The sequence below is a fragment of the Pteropus vampyrus genome, unplaced genomic scaffold (assembly GCF_000151845.1).
Source record: "Pteropus vampyrus isolate Shadow unplaced genomic scaffold, Pvam_2.0 Scaffold19, whole genome shotgun sequence".
Classification (NCBI taxonomy): Eukaryota; Metazoa; Chordata; class Mammalia; order Chiroptera; family Pteropodidae; genus Pteropus; species Pteropus vampyrus.
The window spans coordinates 7,463,664-7,487,835 of NW_011888800.1; the positions used below are offsets into that span (position 1 = coordinate 7,463,664).

General features: G+C 50.5%; 1 protein-coding gene across 1 annotated transcript in view; it reads left to right on the plus strand.

The window, feature by feature from the left end:
* The window catches only part of MAPKBP1 (mitogen-activated protein kinase binding protein 1), a 50,528-nt gene extending 26,444 nt beyond the window's left edge, over positions 1–24,084 (plus strand). Inside the window, exons 4-31 of the mRNA XM_011354963.2 lie at positions 7,413–7,475; positions 7,668–7,725; positions 8,463–8,633; positions 9,003–9,140; positions 9,369–9,551; positions 10,125–10,285; positions 11,073–11,262; positions 11,832–11,978; positions 12,193–12,368; positions 13,197–13,288; positions 13,562–13,687; positions 14,068–14,138; positions 14,302–14,423; positions 14,707–14,782; positions 14,890–15,001; positions 15,182–15,245; positions 15,489–15,623; positions 15,830–15,966; positions 16,176–16,231; positions 17,313–17,549; positions 18,015–18,181; positions 18,423–18,568; positions 18,690–18,887; positions 19,059–19,143; positions 19,439–19,722; positions 19,946–20,542; positions 20,973–21,058; positions 21,665–24,084. Of these exons, the coding sequence (XP_011353265.1) occupies positions 7,413–7,475; positions 7,668–7,725; positions 8,463–8,633; positions 9,003–9,140; positions 9,369–9,551; positions 10,125–10,285; positions 11,073–11,262; positions 11,832–11,978; positions 12,193–12,368; positions 13,197–13,288; positions 13,562–13,687; positions 14,068–14,138; positions 14,302–14,423; positions 14,707–14,782; positions 14,890–15,001; positions 15,182–15,245; positions 15,489–15,623; positions 15,830–15,966; positions 16,176–16,231; positions 17,313–17,549; positions 18,015–18,181; positions 18,423–18,568; positions 18,690–18,887; positions 19,059–19,143; positions 19,439–19,722; positions 19,946–20,542; positions 20,973–21,058; positions 21,665–21,892 (4,306 nt within the window). The 3' untranslated portion in view covers positions 21,893–24,084. The remainder of the gene's footprint in view (positions 1–7,412; positions 7,476–7,667; positions 7,726–8,462; positions 8,634–9,002; positions 9,141–9,368; positions 9,552–10,124; positions 10,286–11,072; positions 11,263–11,831; positions 11,979–12,192; positions 12,369–13,196; positions 13,289–13,561; positions 13,688–14,067; positions 14,139–14,301; positions 14,424–14,706; positions 14,783–14,889; positions 15,002–15,181; positions 15,246–15,488; positions 15,624–15,829; positions 15,967–16,175; positions 16,232–17,312; positions 17,550–18,014; positions 18,182–18,422; positions 18,569–18,689; positions 18,888–19,058; positions 19,144–19,438; positions 19,723–19,945; positions 20,543–20,972; positions 21,059–21,664) is intronic.
* Positions 24,085–24,172: the final 88 nt, after the last annotated feature.

Sequence of the window (24,172 nt, forward strand, 5' to 3'; positions counted from 1 at the left end):
CTAGAAACAAGAGAAACAAAGCTCAGAAAAATTCTCCCAGAGGCCTAGAGGCAAATATCAAACCAAAACAAAGTTTTCTGAAAGGAAATGAAACAGCTCAGGGAGGGTAGGGTAGAGAGGGATATGTGTCAGAAAGAGGCAGGTTGAAGTCTCTGGGCAGAGAACCCTCAGTTTTAGTGGCTCCCGCATCTCTTCTCCAGAGTTCTCCCTTTGCTGTTGTTTTCCCCACAGGAAGCCCACCCTCACCTGTCACACTTTAAGCCCTACTGCCCTAGAGGACCAGGCTGGTCCCCAGATAGCCTCTTGGAACTAACTCAGTTTAGTCAGACATCCATAATTGACTTAGGCCTCTTCCCTAGTTGGCTTGGTAGAGGGATCCAGGGCTTTAGCCCAGCACAGCTACCATTGGTACTGTGGATCCAATAAGTTCTGAGAAGGAGTTTCTCCTGACCCCTAATGCCAGGGCCTGGCCTGGGTGAGTGCTATGAGAAGAGGAGCTACCGGAGTGGGAGGTGTCTTGGAAAGGCGAATGGCCCTATCTGGCAGCCAAAAAGAGACCTCTTGGTTGCTCTAGGGGGGAGGAGGGGAAACCCAGCTCTCCTGAGAAAGCCCTCCATTTACTCAGCCCCTGTTAGAATTTATGCTGAGATCCCTAGCTCCAAAGCACTGGACTGGAGTATGTGAAGCCACAGTTTTTCCTCCTGAACTGTGTTCTTGTGATATCAGGTAAGAAGGAGCACACAGCTACCTCTTTACTCTCTGTGGCAAGCCCTATATGTGGGTTTGCCAGGGAGTGTGTGGGGCTATGGAGAGACTGGGTGAACCTGAGGCAAGAGGATACCTAAAACTTGGTGCCCTGATGGATGTAAATCATATGTAGGAGCACTCACAAGAATCAGCCCCCTCAGGGCCTTTTCTCTTAGTTTCCGTGCAGATCTCACACCTGAAACAGTTTGTTCCTGGAGACATTCATTCTTCTCCAGTTTGTTCATGGAGACATTTATTCATTTGTTCAGCAGATATGTCAAAAACCTGCTCTGGGCCAGGCACTGTTCCAGGCACAGTGTATGCAGTAGTGAATATGACAGACAGGGTCACTACTTTTGTGGGGGTTAAATTCAAGATGGGCAAGCAAACAGTAAGCATGTTAACAAATAAATGAGCAAGGTAATATCAGAGATTGATATTAAATGTTCTGAAGAAAATAAAACTGGATGATGAAGAATCAACATGTGAAGATCTGATGTCAAAGTGTTCCAGGTGGAGGAAACCTTGAGTACAAAAGTCCCAAGGAAAGGAGGGATAAATTTACTTGTTTGAGGAGCTGAATAGTGGCCACTATGGCTGGACCATAGTGAGTGAGAGGAAGGAGGCTGAGACACTGCCACTTTGACCTGGTTTGTAAGTGTGGCAGCTCACAGAGACTTACCTCTTGTTCTAGGAGAAAATATATTTAGGATTTAGAGTCCATAGAGAGAAGCATATTGGTAGCTCTAACACCGGTGGCTGTGTTATTCACTGGGTTATCACCACCAAGTCTTTTCTCAGGCCTTTGGAGTGCGGGGCTTGTAAAGTGTCCCAGAAACAGGGATGCAATGGGTCTCTTGGTCTGGCTTATTTGGAAGGCTTTGGAGTCCAGGTATCTAAAGAGAACCACAACCAAGGATTCTCTAGGAACATCCTAGACTCATCATCTTTTAGAATAATTAAAGCTATAAGATTTCCCCTTTGGGGGCGAATCTGGAGGGACAGTTTGTAATTCCACACCTGAATGAGGACCCTAATGAGTTACTTATATCCAGCAAGTCCCGTATGGGATGCTATAGTTGGGATGCCTGTTGTAACTGTTGACTCCCTGGATAACAGAGTACCCTTCAAAAAGATGGCCAGAAGCATCATGCTGGTTACTTTGCACATGATCTCTTCAGTCTCACAACAATTCTGTGAGGTAGATGTTGTTATTCCTATTTTACAGATGAAGAAACTGAGGTTCAGAGAAGTTAAGGAATATGCCCAAGATTGCACAGTATGTTAGCAGAGAGGGCTGCCTGACCCCAGTTTTCTTGTTTCCATCATCACACTACCCTCAAGCGTCAGTGAGTCCTAAAAGCCTGAGGTGGGGAGAACCATGGACCTGCCCTCTGCCCTAGTTCAGGTCTGCTACTCAGGAGGTTCCTAGGCAGTCAGGGCTTTGAGATCTGGTAGCTAGCAACTGTCTTCTAGGCCCTGCGGATGTAACAGTAAACAAAAGAGACAAAAATACCACCTTCACAGAGCTGGCAATCTAGTGAAGAAGATATATCTTCTCCCCCCAAGAGAGTGAACTGTATAGAATATTACAAGTTGACATGTGCTTTAGAAAAATTGTAAACAATAAGCAGTCAAAGGGAATAGGGAATTTGGGGCCGGGGGTAGGGTTATGTTAAATAGGGCTAGAGAGTGATATTTGAGCAAGGCTCGAGGGAACTTTGGTGTGCCTCTGTGAGTCACCTTCTGATTTTACCTGGTCTGAAAGAAGAAATTCTAAAGCACAGGGTCTCTGCTTAAACTTTCTGTGTCCTGTTCCCTGTATGTGCTACTGCATTCATTGCTCATCCCAGGGTTCATTTGTTTCTGCCTTCTGGAGGATGGGGAGTGGTAGGAGGCGGATCACGTGGGAATGCTGGGCTCTTCAGGATAGCAGCAGGCCTGGACCTGCCCAGGGAGGGGGCTGTTGAGGGCTTGTCCCTTCTTGGTTCAGAGAAGTTCCTGGGCAGTGGGCCCAGCATCTGGTGCTCTGTGTGACTCCGGGCTGAGCCTGGAGCGACTGAGGCCTCTGTCTTCCTGAGAAAGTGAGCAGTCTTCCTGTACATGTACCCTGGGGTTCTGAATTACGGGACTCAGCTGGTTGGGCCAGCCCAGCCCTTGTTATGTTGAGGATTTCAGCCAGCACTGCTGCAAGGGCCTTGTGAAGATGGCTGCCTGCTGTGCTGGGTCATTGAGGCTGAGGGCCAAAGATTGATGCAGAGTGTGCTCCACCTTCTTTCCCTAGTGGACTGAGGAGCTTGTTCAAAGATCAAAGAAGATAGAGGAGGCTCCCACATCACTGTTTTTGAGGTCTGTTCTCTTGGGAGGACCTCAACAAGCTGGCCAAAGGGAGAACCTTGGATACCTTCCGCCCTTACTTCAACATCTGCATTGTTGTCCCCATAAATGTGACCACGGGTTGGTCTCTTTCGTCCTCTTTGTCTGTGTTGGAAGATTTCCAAATTTGAATAATTAGTAAAATTTCCAGCTTAAGGGCTACCTCTGTGTGTTTCCCTTTTTTGTATGTTTCCCTCCTTTATTTAACTCTTCCATGCCACACCTGGCTATACTGTGTGTATATGTGTTGGGGGTGGGGGGATGTTAGAGAAGGGAAGGGTTGCCTCAGACAGCCATCTTTCTATCTACATTGTATTTTTTACACACACACACACACACACACACACACGTGCTACTCTCCCTCCTCCTCCGATCATGGAGTTGAATTTAGGAGGAGGAAAAAATGCTGTGGCCTATCAAGACTCAGAATTTGTGTGCAGTGACTTAGAAAGTGTTTTAAACAGTTTGAAGCATTGCCTTTGAAGGTCAGGATGCTGCTTTGGGATGATAGGTTTAAAAGAAAACTCAAAAGCTTACCATAGAGCCCTCATCACCTATTGTTCTGGATTTGGAATGTGACTGGCTAAATATGCATTGAGTCAGTTTAAGTCAGATCAGCTCTCCACTGAAGCCCTCTGCCATGGTTTATCTGCTGCTGATTTGAAAGCTAGGTAACCTGTACCCACTCAGACTAGAAGCCATTGCTAGAAAGAAGAGCCTACAGAGGGCCTCCTCGATAGGTCAGCACAGATAGCAGAAGGTTCAGCAAACATCAGCCTGAAAACTTGCTCGGGGTATCATATCATTTCCCACACACTGAATAAAATATTAAAATCTAAATATTTAAATCTATGAACTTTGAACTATAACTGCTAATAATTTTCACTGTGCTTGTTCTGATTTTCTAAAATTCTGTAACCTAAATCCCTTTACCCTCAAAGTGCCCCAGTCTTCTTTCCCTCTTCTCAGAGGCTTCTGCCCTCATTACCTTGCACATTAATTCATTGTGCTTCATGTCTTTCAACTTCAGTTTTCTCTTTTTCTCCCCACTCACTCCATTCTGCTTTTCTTAGAGCACTACTTCTGGAATCCTGACTGTGTTTTGCTTTAGTTGAGTGGCCTTGAGCAAATTACCTCAGTGCTCTGAACTTGTGCATCTATAAAGTGGGGATAATTGTACCAGCATTCCAAGGTTGTTTTAAGGATTAGCTAAGACCAGACATCTTAGGTGCTGCTACATGGAAAGTGCTTGATAAGTGGTAAGTACTTGATAAGTGTGAAGAGCAGTAGAACAGTTACTTGAGGAAATGGACACCTTTGTGTTTAGAGTTCATTGAAACTCTTGTGTGGTGCTTTTTAACTTAGCCAGGAGATGTTACTTCTGTTATCTTTCCATGCTTCTGTGCTGCTGTCTTAGACAATTATGGTAGTTTCTCCCTCAGTATTCCCCCATCCCTTCCTTGCAACCTTCTAAGCTTGTCATCTCCTAAGTCAATGAAGATGCAGAGACTTTCTTCCCCCAACCTTATTCCAACTCTTCTTTCTTGGTTGCCTCCCCAGGACAAAAAATAAAGCATCATTTAAAGTTTTTACCATTACTAGGCTCCTAACAGGATTCACCTGCATTCTTCCTAAGGAAAAACCTGACATAATCCCTTAGCACCTCATTCCCCACTGCCAGGAGTCCCCTTTCAGCTTCATTTCCATGTTCCAAGAGTAGTAATAGTAACATTTTCCATTCGTTTGGCTTCTAATGTGTGTCTGAAAAAATCAGTTAATCTTCACAGGAGTCCTATGAGCTAGATCCAAGAGTCTCTCTCTTTTTTTTTTTTTTTTATAGATAAGGAAACAGTTTTGTCACTTACCCAAGGTCACAGAGGTATACATGGCAGAACAAGGACTCAAACCCTGGCCTCTGACTTCAAAACCCACAATGTCCCCATTGTCCCACACTGCCTCGATGAGGATCCAGAGGTCATCGGTCCCTTCTTTCATAGAAGACAGGAGTAGGGAGGAGAGCTGGGGCCTACTGATACCCCACAGGACCAAGCTAGTGGACCAGGGGAGGCGTTCACCCATTTAATAAATGGCTCTTGATCAACTGCAATAGGCCAGACTCTGCTAGGCCCAGGAGACAAAGCAGCAAGGCAAACCAGACCCAGTTCCCACCCTCATGGAATGCAGTCTAGTGGGAGAGGTGATCAAAAATGAATGTAAAATTGCAGCTGTGATAAATATTACAAAAGATTGATACACTGTGTGGTGATGACAGCATATTCATAGGCCTTTCAACCTGAGATCTGAATGAGGGCTAGGGTTAACTAGTTGGGAAAAGGAGAGCTCCATCAAAGACCCTGTAGAAAGAGGAGCATAGCAAGTTTAAAGGGAGTGAAAGAATGCGGTGAAGCATAGTGCATGGTGAGGCCGGAGAGTGGGCAGGGGGTCACACCACCCAGGGCCTTCTTGGGCACTTTAAGGAGTTTGGTCTTAGAAGCTCCCCAGGGATTATCAGCAAAGGGTGACACAATTAGAAGTGCACGAGTGTTTGAGCACTGGAGAGTCCTGGCTTAGCTGTTTATCAGAGCCTAGCTTTCTGAATCTAGGTTTCCTCACCTCAAAATTTTGGAGAGTTGGACCAGGTGATCTCTAAAGTCACTTAATATAGAACATTTAATTCCTTCCATCCTTCCTTCCAGCTCCAAGGTCCTATGAGTCTATCTGTTTTGGAGGAATTAGGCTCCCTGTATCCTGGATTGCCCCTAACAGAAACTGAGCAAGTGTGCCTGTGTGTGTGTGTGTGTGTGTGTGTGTGTGTGTGTGTGTGTGTGTGTTTTGGGACAGAAGAGGGAGAATGATGGGGCACAGAGCTTCTAAAGCCATCTGATTTTTGTCATATGTTAAAAAACTCTCCTGACATGGCATTCTGGAAGGGAAGCAGGAGACTGCAAGTTGATATAAAGAGAAAAGAGAGAAAGGAATGAAGAAAAGGTAACATGGAAAGATCAGGGGATGGGGAGAGAAGGATAAAGAAAACAGTGGGGAAGGATTTGGGGGATCGGGTTAGAAGAGAAGAGGATGTGACTCAGGAATTCAAAGGCTTTTGGTCTGCTTGGCAGTTCTGGGCATACCTGGTACACCTCAGAGATCCTGGCATCTCCAGAGCTTGCCTGTGGAATTTGCATATTTAAGTGGTTTATTGAGCCTAAGATGCTGAGCACTCAGTAGCAGCTTATACTCACCTTTGCTTTAAGTTTCTAGCAAATGTGGGGTCCGGATGTGGTAGCTACAGGGGATTTCCTACTAAACAAGGTTGGGTCTGGGAGTTGTCTCCCTCTGCTTATTCTCTACACATTCCCTTACCTGGAGCAGCAAGCCCCACACTTGCTCTTGTCAGCTAGTTACAGTGCTGATGATGTGGAGGCAGATGCACAATGAGCCTAGGCCTGCTGACAGCCAAGGAGCCTAAGGGAGAACACTGCCTGGCTATGCCTTCTGGCTTCCTGCCCCTGACTCCTATCATCTAGCCTCTCTGGAGCTGCCTCTGGAAAGTCACTCTGAATCTGCTGGCATCTAGCCTTGACGCCTGATTGAGAGGGTACTCCCAGCCTTTTCTGTAAGGCAGGTCAAGTCTTCTCATAATCTGGAGGGTCCTTTTCAGAGGTCAGAGATTTTCAGGGCTGAGCCCTGGAGCTCTTAGGCACTGAACAGGCTGCTCCAGTCCCTCTCAAGCTCTCTCTTCCCCTCCCCTTAGTCTTACTGAGCTTTCCTGCAATTTTGGTCCCATGCCTCTTCTTCATCTGACATGTAGAGGGTATGGGGGGCTGGCTCCTTCCAGATATACATGTGGATGCACACCTGAGAGGCCTCACCCTTCCTTGGAGCACAAATTCTTGATAAAAGTGTGACTCCAAGCCTGTGAACTGGCCATATACCTGTGGCCTGTTTTGCCAAATCACTTGTACTCTCCCCACCTGCACCCCTTCCTGAGTTATGTGCGAGAGCTGTGGGAAGATCGTTGTCCCTGATGCCCTTTGTGAGTGTGATCAGAGATGGTGCTAGTGCTTAGTTGACCCGGTGGGGATAGGCTCCCAGGGAGTCCTTTCACCCTCAAGGAGCTGCAAAGATAGGCCCTTGTGGGCAGGGAAAGGAAGCAAGAACAGGTTGCAGTCATTTGCCGTCAGTGGCAAGTGGATCCCCTCTGCTGGGTGACTGGAATTCCCAGGTAGTGTGGGAGCTCCTGGGAGAGCTGTGGTTTCGTGTTAAGTCTGTTGTCTCACTCGTCTCCCCAGGTGTGTGGTCGTGCTGTTCAATCCCCGGAAACACAAACAGCACCACATCCTCAACAGTTCCAGGTAAATGGGTATGGGCCCTCAGGGAGCACCTCTTTCTCCTGGAGACTTTGAGAAGGGCACTGTCTGGGGTTCTCTGGGGAAATGCCACATGTGCCATCGATGTTTGCTGGTTTTGCCTTTTGAGGGGACTGTGAGGGAGCCAGGCTTAGGCCAGGCTGCCAGCACCCCTCTGACCTGTCTCATCTCTTACAGAAAAACTATCACTGCCCTTGCCTTCTCCCCTGATGGCAAGTACTTGGTCACTGGAGAGGTAAGTGAAGAAAGAGGACTGCAGTTTTCAGAAGAGGGTAGGAGGCCTGGCCTCAGCACAGAGTTACAATCCTAGGCCTAGTTAAGGCTGCTTGCCACTTTGACTTCGTGAACAGATGCCAAATCCTGTTTTTTTCTATACCTTAAACTGTGGTTCTTGAGCTTTAGTGTATATCAGAATAACCTGGAGGGCTTGTTAAATTGCACAGTGCAGGGTTTCTGATTCTGTAGGTCTGGGATGGGACTCCAAAATCTGAATTTCTAATAAGTTCCCACATCATGCTGATTATGCCGGTTTGGGAATCACCCTTTTAGGGAAACACTGCCTTAGAATGTTCCTTGTCCCCGGAGGCCCCCTTCTGGGCACATGAAGAATACCTCTACCTTCTCAGTCTGAAAGGGAGGTCATGGGGGCAGAAGTAGGCATGAGTAGTAGTGGTCCTCAACCCTGGCTGCCCATCAGGATCACTCGGGGAACTTCGAATAAATAGAGGTGCAGACCCTTATCCAGAGATATTGAACAAAATCTGGGGCCTTTTTCTCCCCGATAATCATCGTTGTCTTGAGATATTTATTGTGTTTCTTCTCTACCTTTTCCTTGTGTAGCACTCTGCCCTTGACCAAGAGGTCATTAGAGAGATTGTATCCAATTGCTGGGGATGCAGGGGTCCCTACTCTGAAAGGGTAGGGGGTGCTGTGTGCCTCTGGCCCTCACTTCTAGTTCTTGCCTCCCTGCAGAGTGGTCACATGCCTGCCGTGCGGGTTTGGGATGTGGCTGAACGTTGCCAGGTGGCAGAGCTGCAGGAGCATAAGTATGGTGTGGCTTGTGTGGCCTTCTCTCCTAGTGCCAAGTACATTGTCTCCGTGGGCTACCAGCATGACATGATCGTTAACGTCTGGGCTTGGAAGGTGAGTAGGCTGGGTAGGCTGGCCCGGCAGCCTCATGGGGGTCCAAGGGCCTGTTGGGGCACCAGGAAGATGCTGACCTGAGCCCCTTTACTCCACTCTGCTGATCTCAGTCTCATTCTGGAAAGTAATCTGAAGCAGGAAAGAGCAACCCCATAGCCAAGCATGTTGGTAAAAAGGGGCTAGTGTCATCTCTTTGAGGATCGCCAGAGGAAATGAATCTATTCAACTCCTGAAAGAAATTCTCCTCCCTCCCCTTTTTTCTCTGACCAGTAAATCCTGGAAACTTTTTAAGTACAAATCCTATCTAACCCTCTTTCTTCTTAGCTCCAAGAGGCAGACCCTTGATTTTTCCTTTGGCTTTCCCTCCAGAAAAACATCGTGGTAGCTTCCAATAAGGTGTCCAGTCGGGTGACAGCAGTGTCCTTCTCTGAAGATTGCAGCTACTTTGTCACTGCAGGCAACCGGCACATCAAGTTCTGGTACCTCGATGACAGTAAGACCTCAAAGGTGAGATGCTGAGGCTGAAATAGCCATCAGGGTCAGGGCCAGCTTAGCCCACCTTAGAAGACCTTGCTCCCATTTGGGCCCCTCTTGGCTTGCTCAGCAGACATACAGAAGTTCTGGATAAGCCAGATACTCTCTGGGCTGAAGAATAGTCTCAAAGAGCCAGGGGGCCTGGTTTCCAGAGGTGGGCTCTGGGGTAGATGGGTGGGCAACAGCGGTATTTCTCCACAGGTGAATGCCACTGTGCCCCTGCTGGGTCGCTCAGGGCTGCTGGGAGAACTACGGAACAACCTGTTCACTGATGTAGCCTGTGGCCGAGGGAAGAAGGCAGACAGCACCTTCTGCATCACATCCTCAGGGCTCCTGTGCGAGTTCAGTGATCGAAGGCTTTTGGATAAGTGGGTGGAGCTGAGAGTAAGTACTTCTGGCTCAGTGGGTTGGGAGTGCCTGTATCTTAGCTCAGGGGAGAACTGATGCCTATAGCTTCATACCACAGGCTGGGCCCTTATGCATGCAGGAGGGGACCCCAGGAGAAAAGCTTGAGGGAGCCAGAGTTTGGCCCAGTTCCAACCTGTGGAGATCTGTATAACTGCCTCCTCTCTGCTCTCTTTCTGTCTTTCTTTCCCCTGCTTTCCTCTTCTGCTCAGAACACAGACAGCTTCACAGTAAGTGGTGCCTAGACTCTCCTCTCTTTCTCAAGCTGTTTCTTTCTCTTTGCTGGGTTCTTCCTACTTGGTTTTCTTTGCCAAAACCTCTAGTAACTTTGAGGGGTCCCTGACTCCCATCCCCCAAATGTAGCTGTGGTTCCTCTGGCCACCTGTTCTTGGAGGGAGGGGCATTTCTAGATGACAGCTGAGAGGCTTAGTCTAGAGCAGCTGGGCTGCTTTTCCCTTGCCCCTGCCTTGGCTGGTCTCTCCTCTTGGCAGGTGACTGTTGAGGAAAGGCTGGGCAGGTGACCCTTGCTGACCTGAGCCCCTCTGCTTACAGACCACCGTGGCCTACTGCATCTCTGTGAACCAAGACTACATCTTCTGTGGTTGCGCTGATGGCACTGTGCGCCTCTTCAACCCCTCTAACCTACACTTCCTCAGCACCCTGCCCCGACCCCATGCTCTGGGGACAGACATTGCCAGCATCACTGAAGCCAGGTGAGCTATGTGGGCCCCCTACCTCCATTTAGAGCCTCACGCTGTGCCCAGCCTTCCCTGGCTGTGCTTCATGGAACAAGGTGAATAGTGTATCGATGCCCCAAAGAGTACCAGAACACCTTTGTAGACAAAAAAATTAAGGTTTATTGGTACTAGTTGTAACCAAGGAGAACCGGGGACTATCTTAGGAAGTGGGGCTTATGATAAGTAGCAGGGAATATTGTAAGATTTGAACTGTGTGAAGTGATTTTATGAATAGTTCAAGAGATTGAAGTTTTGCTCTGGTTGGATGCTATTAGGAAGGCGGGGGCAATTCTCTAATTGGACAGCCTAATAATTTTTATCTAAAAGTTGGGAGCTAAAGCTGTAATTGGTAAAGAAGCAGCAGTCAATCTTTACAGATGGGAAAGAATGATGTTCGGTCATTTCTGTGGTTTGTGCAGTGATCTTGTTTTTATCTGTGCCGAGACACAATGACAGAGTAGTCTTGTTTTTATTTTGCTCTGTCATGGCCACAGAGTGACCTTGTCTGTGACATTCTGTGACATTGTTTGTGTTCATCAGGAGAACACCATGGCCCAGCAGCTAGTGCGGGTCAACTCCCAGCTGACAGCTGTGAGGGGTTGCTTTTTTCTTTCTTAAGCAATTGCTTTCAAACCTGCAGATCTGGAGAGGACTTCCCATGCTCTGCTCCTTCCTTCATGGGCTGGCTTTAGTTTTCATTCCCTTCAGTCGTTCATTTTATCAGCTCCTCACTCACCAGTTTACCCTGTCCTCTCTCCCACAGTCGCCTCTTCTCTGGAGCGGCCAATGCCAGGTATCCAGACACCATTGCATTGACCTTTGATCCCAATAATCAGTGGCTGTCTTGTGTATACAACGACCACAGTATTTATGTTTGGGACGTGAGAGACCCCAAGAAAGTGGGCAAGGTGTACTCCGCTCTGTATCATTCCTCCTGCGTCTGGAGTGTGGAGGTATGTGGGCTGGGCTGGCTTGAGACTGACCAGATTTGTTAGGATACCATTGTGAAGATGGAAAGTGGGGATCCCCAAGTATAATGTTACGTTCCCGCTTCCTCCTCGTTTCTTCAGCAACACCCCTGTGTATCTGTCTAGCCTCAGATGGGTCCTGAGGATTGAGTTTGAATTTTCGTGCTTATGTATCTTAGACTTTTAATATGCCACTGTCCATCCTTAGCTTCACCTTGTTCTAGGCTGGGTGTTCTTGGACAAGTTTCTGAACTTGACTGAGCCTCAGTTTCCTCAGTTGTAAAGTGATGTACCTGATTCATCTAATTGTTCTAAGTGTTAAATGAAATAATGTAAGTGGGGGATAGAGAAGAGTCCTGGTGCATAGTGGGTACTTGGTTAATGTGCTTTCCCTTAGTGATTATGAAGATGATCTATTAGTTACAGCTTGCTGACTGTGTGACTGGGCTAAGTCTTGGCCAGCATTATCCCTTTAATCGCATTCCCTTCTCCCTGGGCAGGCAAGAGACTGCTCCCTAACTAGAGATCTGATTTTGTTCCCTTTGCTCCTTTAGGTCTACCCTGAAGTGAAGGACAGTAATCAGGCCTGCCTGCCCCCTAGTTCCTTTATCACCTGTTCCTCGGACAACACCATTCGCCTGTGGAACACAGAGAGCTCTGGGGTGCATGGCTCCACTCTGCACCGAAACATCCTCAGCAATGTGAGCCCTGAGGCCTTAGGGCCCCACTCCACACTAATATCCCCATCCCCTCAGCCTTCACACCTTCTCAGGAATTGGGTCTCCAAACTGTGATCTTCCAGCTCTTATTTGACTGAGCTCAGAGAGCCAAAGGTTTATCTTGTCCAGCATTCCTCTCCCCTTGCAGTTGTACTGAGTCAGGTCTGCCTTATCTACTTCTCCTGACCTCCACTAGGACCTCATTAAGATCATCTATGTGGATGGGAACACTCAGGCCCTGCTGGACACTGAGCTGCTTGGAGGAGACAAAGGTGACGGGTCCCTGATGGATCCCCGTGTGGGCATCCGCTCTGTGTGTATCAGCCCCAATGGACAGCATCTAGCTTCGGGGGACCGTATGGGCACGCTCAGGTAATGTGAGGCCTGGAATGGGTATTGACAGCCTTCCGTGGTACAGGCCAGAGAATTTAGGTCTCCAAGTACAGAGCTTTAGAAAAATTTGGCCCAAAAAGATTGGGGATCAAGATATCTATATACATGGGAAAGATAATAACTTTAAATGAAGAAACCCAGCAGAAACCATCTCAACCATGATCAAGCTTAACATCCTCATATCAATGTCATGAAGCTCATAATATGATATACTAAAAAGGACATAGCATTGTTTCTGTGGTATTCTTGCCCAAAATGCATAAATTTTGTCCAATCTTGAGAAAACATTAGACAAACCCAAGTTGAGGTATTTGCGACAGAGTACCTGTACTGATCAATACTCTTCAAAAGTGTCAAGGACATGAAAGGTAAAGAAAGACTGAAGAACTGTTGCAGACTACAGTTCTTTTTGGTTCAAAAAGATCGGGGATCAAGATATCTATATACATGGGAAAGAGCAATAATAACTAAAAGTACACCAGATGGGATCCTGGGGATCCATTAAAGGACATTGTGGAAAAATTGGTGAAATTCAAATAAAGCCTTAAATTAATAGTATTGTACCAGTGTAGATTTTATGGTTTTGGTAATTGAACTGTTCTTATGTATGATGTTAACATTGGGGAAAGATGAGTAAAGGAAATATGGAAACTCTGTATTCATTGCAACTTTTCTTGAAGCCTAAAAGTTCAAAAATAAATAATAAATTTTGAAAAAGGTTGGGGGAGAGGTGGTAGCAAAGGAAGCAGGGTGAGTCTCTCCTTCTGAAGCCTGGCAGTGACCTCCTTCCTCTCCTCATCTTTGCAGGGTGCATGAGTTACAGTCCCTAAGTGAGATGCTGAAAGTGGAGGCCCATGACTCAGAAATTCTGTGCCTGGAGTACTCTAAGCCAGACACAGGTAAGGAGGATGCCTGGTCCCTAGCCCAGAATGGTACAGGCCTCCACCATTCCTGCCAGTGCCACTTATATCTGTCCCGGCTTTTGGATGTTGGACCGTAAGTCCTTTGATTCATTTGGTGTCTTTGTAGGTTTAAGGAAGGACAACTCCATCTGTGCTTCGTGATTCACTTGGCTTAGGGATATAGGCTCAGTTACTGCAAGCCTCTTTGCCAGACCTAGATAGGGGCCTGCTCTGGGCACTCGTGGGCTGATAGAGTTCTTCTAACCCCAGGTCTGAAGCTGCTAGCCTCAGCAAGCCGGGACAGGCTGATCCACGTGCTGGATGCTGGACGGGAGTACAGCCTACAGCAGACATTGGACGAGCACTCATCCTCCATCACTGCTGTCAAGTTTGCAGGTGGGGGCAGGGCAATCGAGATACATTCTGCCACATACCACCAACATCCCCCCCACCCACTGCTACCTGCCTCCTGCTTCCATGAGAAGGGCGTGCCTGTCACGTGGGGTGTGGGGGATGTTAGACAGCAGCTGGAAGGCCTGGGGCTGGATGGGAAGACAGGTGAAATGTAGACTCTCAGTCCAGGGGACCTGAGCCAACCAGGTTGGTTGATAATAGGAAGAAAGGAAAGCCTAGGTTTGGAGGGAAGCATCCTGATTTACTTGGTTGTCCTAGCCATGTAGAGTAGCTTGATAGGGGAGGGAATACTGAGGGAAGGCAGAGGAAGGGCTGGTCCCATGTGAGAGCAGTGGGAATAGCTAGGCCCCCTTCCTCCATAGCCAGCGATGGGCAAGTCCGCATGATCAGCTGTGGAGCAGACAAGAGCATCTACTTCCGTACTGCACAGAAGGTGAGGGGACGGGGCTTCCCTGAATGGGGCAGTGGGTGGTGGTAGGGGTCTCTACCAGTCCCCTACCTGAGATTATAAGAGGTAAAGAGAGGAGAAAGCAGGGATCTCTGGGCCTGGTGAGGCGTTTGGGCTTGGGGTCTGCCCACGTGCTCCACCCCTGCAGTCTGGAGATGGAGTACAGTTTACACGGACACACCACGTGGTACGGAAGACGACCCTCTATGACATGGATGTGGAGCCCAGCTGGAAGTACACGGCTATTGGCTGCCAGGACCGAAATATTCGGTGGGAATCCCTTTCTCAGACCATCTGACCACACTCCTTCATGCCCAACGGGGTCAGCTTTAGGCAGCTCAGTCCCTATGTCTGTCTTCTTGTCCAGGACTTTGTGCCCCCTTGAGCCTACAGAATCAGTACTTTGCCTCACCCAAGAGGTGGCAGTCCCTTCGGTGTTGGGGAGTGGTTCCCATAGAGAATGGGGCTGGGAATGAGTGCTGGCATTACTGCCACCCAGGTATGCTTGATCATGACCTTCTCCTCGTGTGAATGAGAATATGTTTCTTTACAGCATCTTTAACATCAGCAGTGGGAAGCAGAAGAAGCTATTTAAAGGGTCACAGGGTGAGGATGGCACTCTGATTAAGGTAAGGGCCCAGAAGGATGGGCACTGGGCCAGAGAACAGGACGGGCTGCTAGGTGGAGAGAGACTGGTGCTTCCCATTCTCTTCCAGCTGTGTGTCCCACCCCTCAGGTGCAGACAGACCCCTCAGGGATCTACATTGCCACCAGCTGTTCTGACAAGAACCTCTCCATTTTTGACTTCTCCTCAGGCGAGTGCGTGGCCACTATGTTTGGCCACTCAGGTGAGTGTAGCCCAGTACTCTACCCTTGGAACTTTACTCTTTCTTCCTTTGGTTTCTTAGGCCCACTGTATCTGCCTGCCCCTCCCTTCTAGCCAACCCACTTCCCCTTGCCACTGTTGGAACAGAAGCTTGGCTGGGACTTTTGAGTGGCTTATAGGCCATATTCGTTGTTCTTCACAGAGATTGTCACTGGCATGAAATTTAGTAATGACTGCAAACATCTCATCTCTGTGTCAGGGGACAGGTAAGCGGAAGCCACAGATTCTTCCTCTGTGCCACAAATACATCCTGCTCCTCCTCTTTCTTCACCCCAATAATGTCTCTGTCAATTAGGGCTGAACAAGGATATTTCTTGACTGGGCCTGACCTGGCACTAGAGGGTGGCTTTGGTGTCCTTGCCAGCCCATGGAGAAGGGGGACGGATGATGTTGCCACCCCCAGGGTCCTACCCTAACCATCCCTCACCCAACTTTGTCGCTCTACCCAGCTGCGTATTTGTGTGGCGCCTGAGCTCTGAGATGACCATCAGCATGAGGCAGCGTCTGGCCGAGCTGCGCCAGCATCAGCGAGGGAGCAAGCAGCAAGGACCATCTTCTCCCCAAAGAGCTGCTGGGCCCAACCGGTGAGAACAGAGTATGGGATAAGGGCAAGCAGTGACTGGGCATCCAGATTGCTCCCTATGATCTCACTGCTCTTCCTCTTTGCTCTGGACCTGCCATTCAGCAACTCTGTATCCCCCAATGCCCGCTTTTCACAAAAAGACCCATGATGTTGGACTCTTCCTCCTTTGAGTTTTCTCTCTCCGTGACCTTCCTTCTCTTGGCACAGGCATGAGGCCCCGTCAGTGCTGTCTTCTGGACCAGCTCTCTCATCAGACAGTGACAAGGAGGGAGAAGATGAGGGCACTGAAGAAGAAGAACTTCCAGCTCTGCCTATCCTTGCCAAGGGTACCAAGAAAGAGCGAGGTCTGTAGAAGTCTGTTATGGGGTCAGACAGGAACCAGTTGGTATAGTGGTTAGAACTGCCCTTTCTGGGACTGCGGGGTGTAAGAGCAGTGTAAGCTGAGGAAACTGGAGCATCGTTGTGGCCATGTAGGATATGGGCTGGTGTGGGGCCAGGGCTCCAGGGTCGGGGGCGCAGAAGACACTCTCTCTGACTGCCTGTCTCTGTCTAGCCTCGGTGCCCAGCCCAGCCCTGCCCCGAAGTCTGTCCCACTGGGAGATGAGTCGGGTGAGTCACCATTGTTAAAATGCCCTTCCAAGGTTACAAGAGATGAAGGAAGGTGAAAGCAGGGCTTTCTGGGCCTGGAGAGTTGGGTGTGGGGTCTGCTCACATGCTTTACCCCTTGTGTCCAAGGAAGAGCCTTATGGGGGAAGTTCAGGCAGGTGGGCTGGCCCTAGGTTAGAGATGATGAAGCCCAGGTATTTTTTTCCTGTGGGCCAGGTTGGGGGCCTGCAAGGGTTGGTCTTCCCTAGGAGAGGTACTCCACCCATTCCGTGACCTGGAGGCCTTGGAGTAAATGTGAAAAATACCAGGTTGAGATAGGGAGTAGAAAGAAGGCGTGTGAGCCACACGGTTAGAACTTAAGTTCAAGAAAATCAAAGATTCAAAGAGCAGAAACGTGGAGAAACTTGTTCTGAAGACCTCAGTTTAGGAGGTAAGCTTAGAATTTCAGACCTCAGTTTAGGAGGTAAGGTAGAGGGGAAAGGCCATAACTGAGTGGCTACTTTAACCAGAAGGAGGCTAAAGGCTTTCAGAGCAAGCCCCAGGGCAGCCCAGCCCTCACTTGTCCCATGTCAGGATTTCAAGTGCCAGTACCTTTCATTGTCAGTAGCAGTTACATGGAATGATAGTGGTGTGGTGTTTCTGGCATGTTCTGACAAGGCCAGGAGTCTCAAGGCTGGGCTGTTAGTTAGTTCTTGGTGCCATTGGGGCTGTCCTCAGAGTAGCGGACTTATAGAGACTCCTAGCTTTGAGGTTGCCATGACAGCAGGTGAAGACAGAGACCAGAATACAGGACGTAGAATGAAGATAAGAGCATGAACTCTGGAGTGAGACTCCCTGAGTTGTAACCCACAGGCAGGCCGCTTGTTGTCTATGGGACTTGGACAAGTTATTTAAACCAGCTGTGCTTTGGTTTTTCTCCCATCTGTAAATATGAGAATAGTACCTACTTCATGAGGTGGTTTTGAGGTTTAAATGAGCTGATATGTGTAAAGTGCCTAGCACACAGTAAGTGATATATGAATGTTCGCTAAGACTATTGTGTAATTGTTATTGTTATTCCTCTCCCACGCCTGCCCTGCACCAGGCACCGGACACGGTGGAGTTCCTGGACCCAGCTCCTGCAGCCAACCAAAGACCCAGAAGAAGAGGGCGCTGGGCTCAGTCTGGCATTGAGCTGAGTGTTCGCTCCATGCTGGACCTGCGGCAGCTAGAGACACTGACCCCAAGCCCTCGGGGCTGTAGCCAAGACTTGCTGGCCATGACTCCTTCTGGTCCTGGGAAGCATGATCAGGAGGCCCCTGAGACCTCACATACCATCCAGGTGAGTCAGCTTTCTTCCAGTTCCCTAAAGTTCTCCAGGCAGCCTTAGCCAGCCTTGTGCCAACAGCTGGAGCCTGAGCACTGGTCCAGCTATGCTTGCTCTGCTCATGTGGCATATGGGTAACCTGAACTGCAAAGTCAGAGTAGGGCTGGGCAGGCTGTGTGGTATGGTGATTGATGTGAAGAAGCAAAGGGTAGCCTTTGTCTTGGGTTGGGTTCCTTGGAGGGCTTATGATATTAAGTGGTGGCTGGAGGTTGGCAGCCAGAATGCTAATACAGTACTTCGAGAAGCTCAGGAACACTAGTTGGAGCCCAGCCCAGCTTCTTGGTGTCTGTCCTCAGATTTAGAGAATCCAGCTTCTCCCAGAACGGTGCACACCAAATCCTTACTTACCTCCCTCCATCCATTTTCTCAGACTCTCTGTCACATCAACAACTCCAGTAATTCCCCTTTGTATGTTTCCAGAATGAAAAGCACCCTCGGTCTCAGACTTCACAACCCTGTTCCTGCCCCCACATTATCCGATTATTGTCCCAAGAGGAAGGGGTCTTTCCCCAAGATCTGGAGCCTACACCCATTGAAGATGGTATTGTCTACCCGGAGCCAAGTGACAGCCCCACTTTGGATACCAGGCAAGCATCCTTCTGCCACCAGACCCCTGAGGCCATGCAGCCCCCAGTCTCTCTTCCCTCTGAGTGTTCTTTAATGAAGAGAGGGTTGGCCCCTGGGCACTCAGGCTTGCCTGCCACTTCACCACTGCCTCATCCCCCAGTCCTGCTCATAGGTGGGGAGAAGGAAAGCGGGAGTCTAGTGGGCTGCTGCTCACCCCTGCTCTTCTTTTCCCTCTTCTTTCCCCTGCCGCCTTCCCGACAGTGAGTTCCAGGTGCAGGCATCAGCGCGAGGGACCCTGGGAAGAGTGTATCCAAGCAGCAGGGGCTCAGAGAAGCACAGCCCTGACAGTGCCTGTTCTGTGGATTATAGCAGCAGCCGCCTTTCTAGCCCTGAGCACCCCAACGAAGGTGAGGCTGCATCCTTGAGGGAGGGCCAGAGCCACACAGGTCAATGGATTGAGGTGGGAGTGGAGACTCTGGCGACAGATGGGTGCAGTGTGATGCTTCTTTCTCCCTCCCCCACATCCAGACTCTGAGAGCACGGAGCCCCTGAGTGTGGATGGCATTTCCTCAGACCTTGAAGAGCCAGCTGAGGGAGATGAAGAAGAAGAGGAAGAGGAGGGAGGCCCTGGCCCCTATGGACTGCAGGAAGGCAGCCCCCGTACCCCGGACCAGGAGCAGTTTCTAAAACAGCACTTTGAGACTCTGGCCAATGGATCTGCTCCAGGTGTGGTCAGAGGCCCAACATTTGGTCACTGCAATCTGCCCTGCTCCCCTTTTTGTCTGGCTAAGAGGGAGGGTCCAAAGGCAGAGCATGCCCTGGGGTTGCCTTCTAGGGGGTGGGGGAGAATCTGGGGCAAGGGCTTCCTTCATTTTATGATTTCTGTCACCTTGGCAGGAGGCCCTGTCCGAGTACCAGAGAGGACAGAGTCTCAGAGCATCTCTTCACGATTCCTGTTGCAAGTGCAGACCCCCCCACTCAGGTATGCTCCCCACAGCAGCTCTTGCTCTCCCACAAGGAGCTCCAGCTCTCCTGACCTCCCAGTGCTCCTAATAGGGGGCCATTTCTGCCCCCGGGGCAGCATGTAGCCCTTCTCTCTCTAAGGCTTGTCTTCCCACGTCCAACAGTATTTTGTACTTCCAAGTTTTAGGGCTGGCTGACTTTGTGCCTGCCCTTCTCTCCTAGTGCTTCCCTAGTGTTGAGAGAGCTTCTCCCTGTCTTGGCAGGGGAGAGCCTTAAGCCTCCTTTGGGCCTTCTTCCACATTTCTTCCCTTTAGGGAACCATCCCCATCTTCCTCAAGCCTAGCACTGACGTTGAGACCAGTCTTGATGCCACAGACTTCTGGCGAGCAGCTGAGAGGCAGTCGTGCCAATCCTCCAGGAGCACCTCCAGAGGCGGAGCCTACCCCCGGAAATCCTGGCCCCCAGCAGGCAGCCCCTGTGCTGTTGCCACGACGCCGTCTCAGCCCAGACAGCAGCTGGGCACCCAAGAGAGTGGCATCAACCAGCTCCTTAGGTAGACTCCAGAAGGCCCAATCTGTGCAGAGTCTGGTGCCTCGGGGTAAGGAGCCTGGTGGGCTCAGCTCTAGAGTATGGGAAATGTAGAGCACATGAGCATGCTAGAGAAAGGAGGGCCTGATGAGCCCTGATGTGTCACTGTGCTTGCCACTGGGTGTCCTTTAGTGGGTGTGTGCAGGGCATAGCAGCTCCTTGGGAATTGAGCCTTGGCACCTGAGATACCTTCCTCACCATTTGACTTGCACGTATCTCTATCTTCTCTGTAGGGGAGGCTTCTCCACCAGGCCCATTGCTCTTACGAGACATAGAGGCCCAGGAAGGCCTGCGTTCCCTGCCCCAGGCTGATGGCCGTCTGTCTCGGCCCCACTCCTACCAGAACCCCACCACCAGTTCCATGGCCAAGATATCCCGCAGCATCTCTGTTGGAGAGAATCTGGGCCTGGCGGCTGAACCTCAAGCTCCTGCCCCTGTTCGAGTCTCACCACTTAGCAAGCTGGCCCTGCCCAGCCGGGCTCACTTGGTCCTGGACATTCCAAAGCCGTTGCCTGATCGTCCTACCCTGGCCACATTCTCACCTGTTACCAAGGGCAGGTCCCCTGGTGAGGCGGAACAGCCTGGCTCCCCAGTGGGCCTAGGAAAGACTCACAGTACATCTGAGAAGCAGGCCTCTTTGGGGGAGAGTACCCTTCCCAGGCCTAGGACAGAATGCCAAGCTCAGCCTGGGTCTAACAGCCCCTGCGCGCAGCACCTGTCAGTGGGCAGCCTTCTCCAAGGCTCTGAGAACTTGCAGCCCCCACCTCCTGAGAAGACTCCCAACCCCATGGAGTGTACCAGGCCAGGGGCAGCCCCAAGCCAGGCCTCAGGTGTGCATGGCTCCCCAGCTCTTATCTCCTGCTCCATCTTCTCTCTTCTGTATCTGTTGGCTGCTCTCTGGCTCTATTCCATTTCTGTGCGTCCAGCCTCTGGTGTTTTTTTGTCTTGTCTGCTCCTGTCTCAGTCCATAAGTCACACGCCTGATGGTGAGACACTCCTGCCAATCTTCATGATCTCCCTGTGACCCACTTGCCCCTCATGCCTAGCCCTGGGGCTAGGGCTGGCCCTTTCCTTTGGACCTTCTTTTCTGTGTGATGCTGGGAGGGTGTTGGGAAGGAAGAGGCAAGGGGAAAGGACTGAGGGCAAGTGGAGAGGGTGTGATGCTTGTGGGGTAGGCTTGTCCTGCTGAGTGGCTGCAGGTGGGGAGGCCTGAAAGGGCAGCTTTGCTGGGCCTTACTGAGCTGTCTCTGTCCCTCCCAGAACCAGCAGTGAGCTTGGAGCAGTGTGAACAACTTGTGGCAGAGCTCCAGAGCAGTGTGCGCCAGGCCGTGCAGCTCTACCACTTGGTACGTATTAGGCACCCACCAGTGGGAAGACAGAGCATGTCAGGAATGCTGAGTATCCAGAACATAATGATAACGCTCTTCCACTAATGGGTGGATGTTGCAATCAAGAACATCCTGGACAGAGTAGGTGACGGGGTTAGAGGCCAGGCTGGGCCTCTTGAACCAAGCACGTATTGGTCATGTCTGGTTAAAAGCTGAAGAGGGTGGGTAGAGAGCCCACATGTCCTAGTTTGCTCAGGACCATCTTTTCCCAGTGTAGTTATTAATAGTATTGCTTTTCATATTCAAAAACTATTTGGCACCCTAGACATGGGGGCAGTACAGCAGGACCCAAGCCTTGAAAGAGGAGTTGCTAGCAAAATATAGATGGTGCCATAATCTGATGGCCTCCTCCTTTGGAGTCACCCCAGAGTCTTCCTCAATCCCATAGCCTCTGGTCATACTTGCTGATCTTGGGAGTATGGAACTCCCAGCCACACCCAGATGGGCATGCAGTCCCTTTTTTGGGAAGGGGGCAGGCTACCCAGGTGGGGCCCCTCCTTGTCATACAGTTGTTGACAGATCCCTCCCCTGTTCTTCCAACCCACTTCCGGGGTCCTGTTGCAGGTGGCCAGCTGCAAGACACCCTCAATGGAGCAAGGTCGCATCACTCAGCTCCTCAGAAACACCTTCTCTTCGGTGCGGCAGGAGCTAGAGGCCCTGGCTGGAACGGTGTTGTCCAGCCCTGGCGGGAGCCCCGGGACAGTAGGAGCTGAGCAAACACAGGCCCTGTTAGAGCAGTACTCAGAGCTGCTGCTTCGAGCTGTGGAGCGGCGCATGGAACGCAGACTCTGAGTTCCAGAAGTCTGTCCCAAGTGAATGCTCCCCGTCTTCCAAACTGTAGCCCCTCCTCCACTCACCAAAACCTGTGGGGATGCTTGGAGTGGATACCAGGGATCAGTGCTCAGTGGAGAAGCAGCTTTCCCACCTGCTCCTCACGGTGCCCCTGTATTTATTAATTTATTTCCCTGACTCTTGCCTCACTTTTTTGGAACTCCTGCCTCCACAGCTCCTCTAGTGGTTCATGCAGGAGTAGGTCTTGGATCTTTGTCATCTTGGTGCTGTGAGGAGTAGGAGGGCAGCCTGCCCCATTTGGGGGAAATCCGGACGGGCTGGCCCTCTCCTCTAAGAAGCCATTTGAAATTACTGCAGGGATCAGCTCCCTGGGGTGGAGCGCACACAGGGTACTCAGTGGGTAGAGGTGAGAGGCATGGTATTCAGTGCCCTTCAGCCAACAGTGGAGCCTTTCCTCTACCTCCACTTCCCCTCCCATACCAGCTGCACTACCCTGGCTGCCAGAGCACGGGTTATTCCTTTCCCCCAATTCCTGGCAGTTCAGAAAGGCAGAGCCCTCTGCCCTCCAGGGTCTTCCCAGGCATCGGGAGGCTTGAGTTGGTATCAAGGCCTGAGCCCCCACATTCCACTCCCATTCCCCCTCCAAGAGGGCCCTAACATTGCCTTTCCCTGTACCCCCTTTCTGTCCTGGCCAGAATGTGTGGAACCAGCTGTGGGATGTTGCTGCAGGACAGTAATGCCCTCTGCTAGGCAGACATGAAGCCCTGGCCTCTTTTCCTCAGCTCCTCAGCCTTCCCTATCCTCCAACTCTGCTCCCCAGCAGGCTGCTGGAGCCCAGAAGCCTCCTTCTCCCTGCATCCTGAGTGATGCTCAATCAGAAACCTATTGGAACTTCCTTCATGGTTTACAGGGCACTGGCCCACCTTCTAAAGGACCTTGGCCACAGATGGCATCTTACACACACACACACCACACCACACCACACCCCACACCCCCCCATAGTACTTGGCTGGCTGATGTGTGCTCGGTTTCCTCTCACGTCCTGCCCCAACTTCACCACTCTGGGAAAGGGATGGAGCATACTAAACTCGAATTTTGGATTCTTGATGTCCACAGCCTAGCTTGTGTGGCCCATAGGGTACCAGGTTTGAGTGGAAAGAGCCTCCTGAAAGGCAGAGCTGGGCACCCAGGGTGCTCTGGATACTGGAGGTTGAGGGAGGAGAGGCACCTGTGACTACAGTAGGGGCCGAGAGACACTGGAAAGGTGGTAGGAGGGACAGGTAAGTTGTAGAGGTGAGGGGATAGATTAGAATTAGAAACAGTTGTTTGGGGTGAGGGGAAGATAAGGCACAGTGGGCAGGTAGAGTAGGACCAAGTAGTGAAGCAGTCGTTGAGTTGGAATGAAGAATGTGTCTCTGGGCCCTACTGCTTTCCTGTGCCTCAGATAAGTCTGGAAAGCTTTACTGTAGCTCCACGCCACAAAAGCCCATTCTCCCATGGGTGGGCCTTTGGGCCCCCTACTGGCTCTATAGTTAGAGGCTTTGAAAGAAATTGCATTCCAAAGGGTGCCCAGCTCTGTTTGCTGCAGCCCGAGTGTACCTGAACAGATGAAATCTATTTCATCCCCACTCTTCTCTACTACCAGCACCTGGCCAATCCTGCAGAGAAATCCTGGGCCCAAAAACTGTTGTAGCTGAGGGTGGACCCTGGTGGGGCTGCAGCTGGCCTTGTGAGGTTAGAATTTCACTCCCACCCCACATGGTGGGAGTGAAATTCTGCACACTAGCTAGCCACAGTCCACCCCAAGTAGGGCTCAGGCCTGGCCCATTGGGCTGGGTTCTTCTGTCCTCATCCAGCCTGTCCCTCACAGGAGGGAACTGCACTCCTGCTAAGGTCTGTGAGAAGGTGGCCACCCTTTCCTCACCCCTAGCCCAGCGTTGGTGGGGCGGGGGTCTTGTGGTCAGGCTGGTGCCCGTCCCCTTCTGCATGTCTGAGGCCACCGGCAACTGCCGGCCCTGTCCAGATTTGCCCTGACCCAGTTTTAAAAGACCCTTATTTATAACTTTTATACTTTGCCCAGTCCCTGGCGCTTCCTTCCTCCCCAGGTCTCACGGGGCAGAGGCTGTTTTTAATATGTCCGTTTGTATTGATGTTTGAACTTGTCAATAAACACAATCATTTGTTAACTCTGAGAAGCCATTCAGTGGGGCAGACAACAGAAGGCGCTTGCCGCTCGCTGTACGAATAGCAGAATCGGGTGTACACCAGGGGGGCTGGACA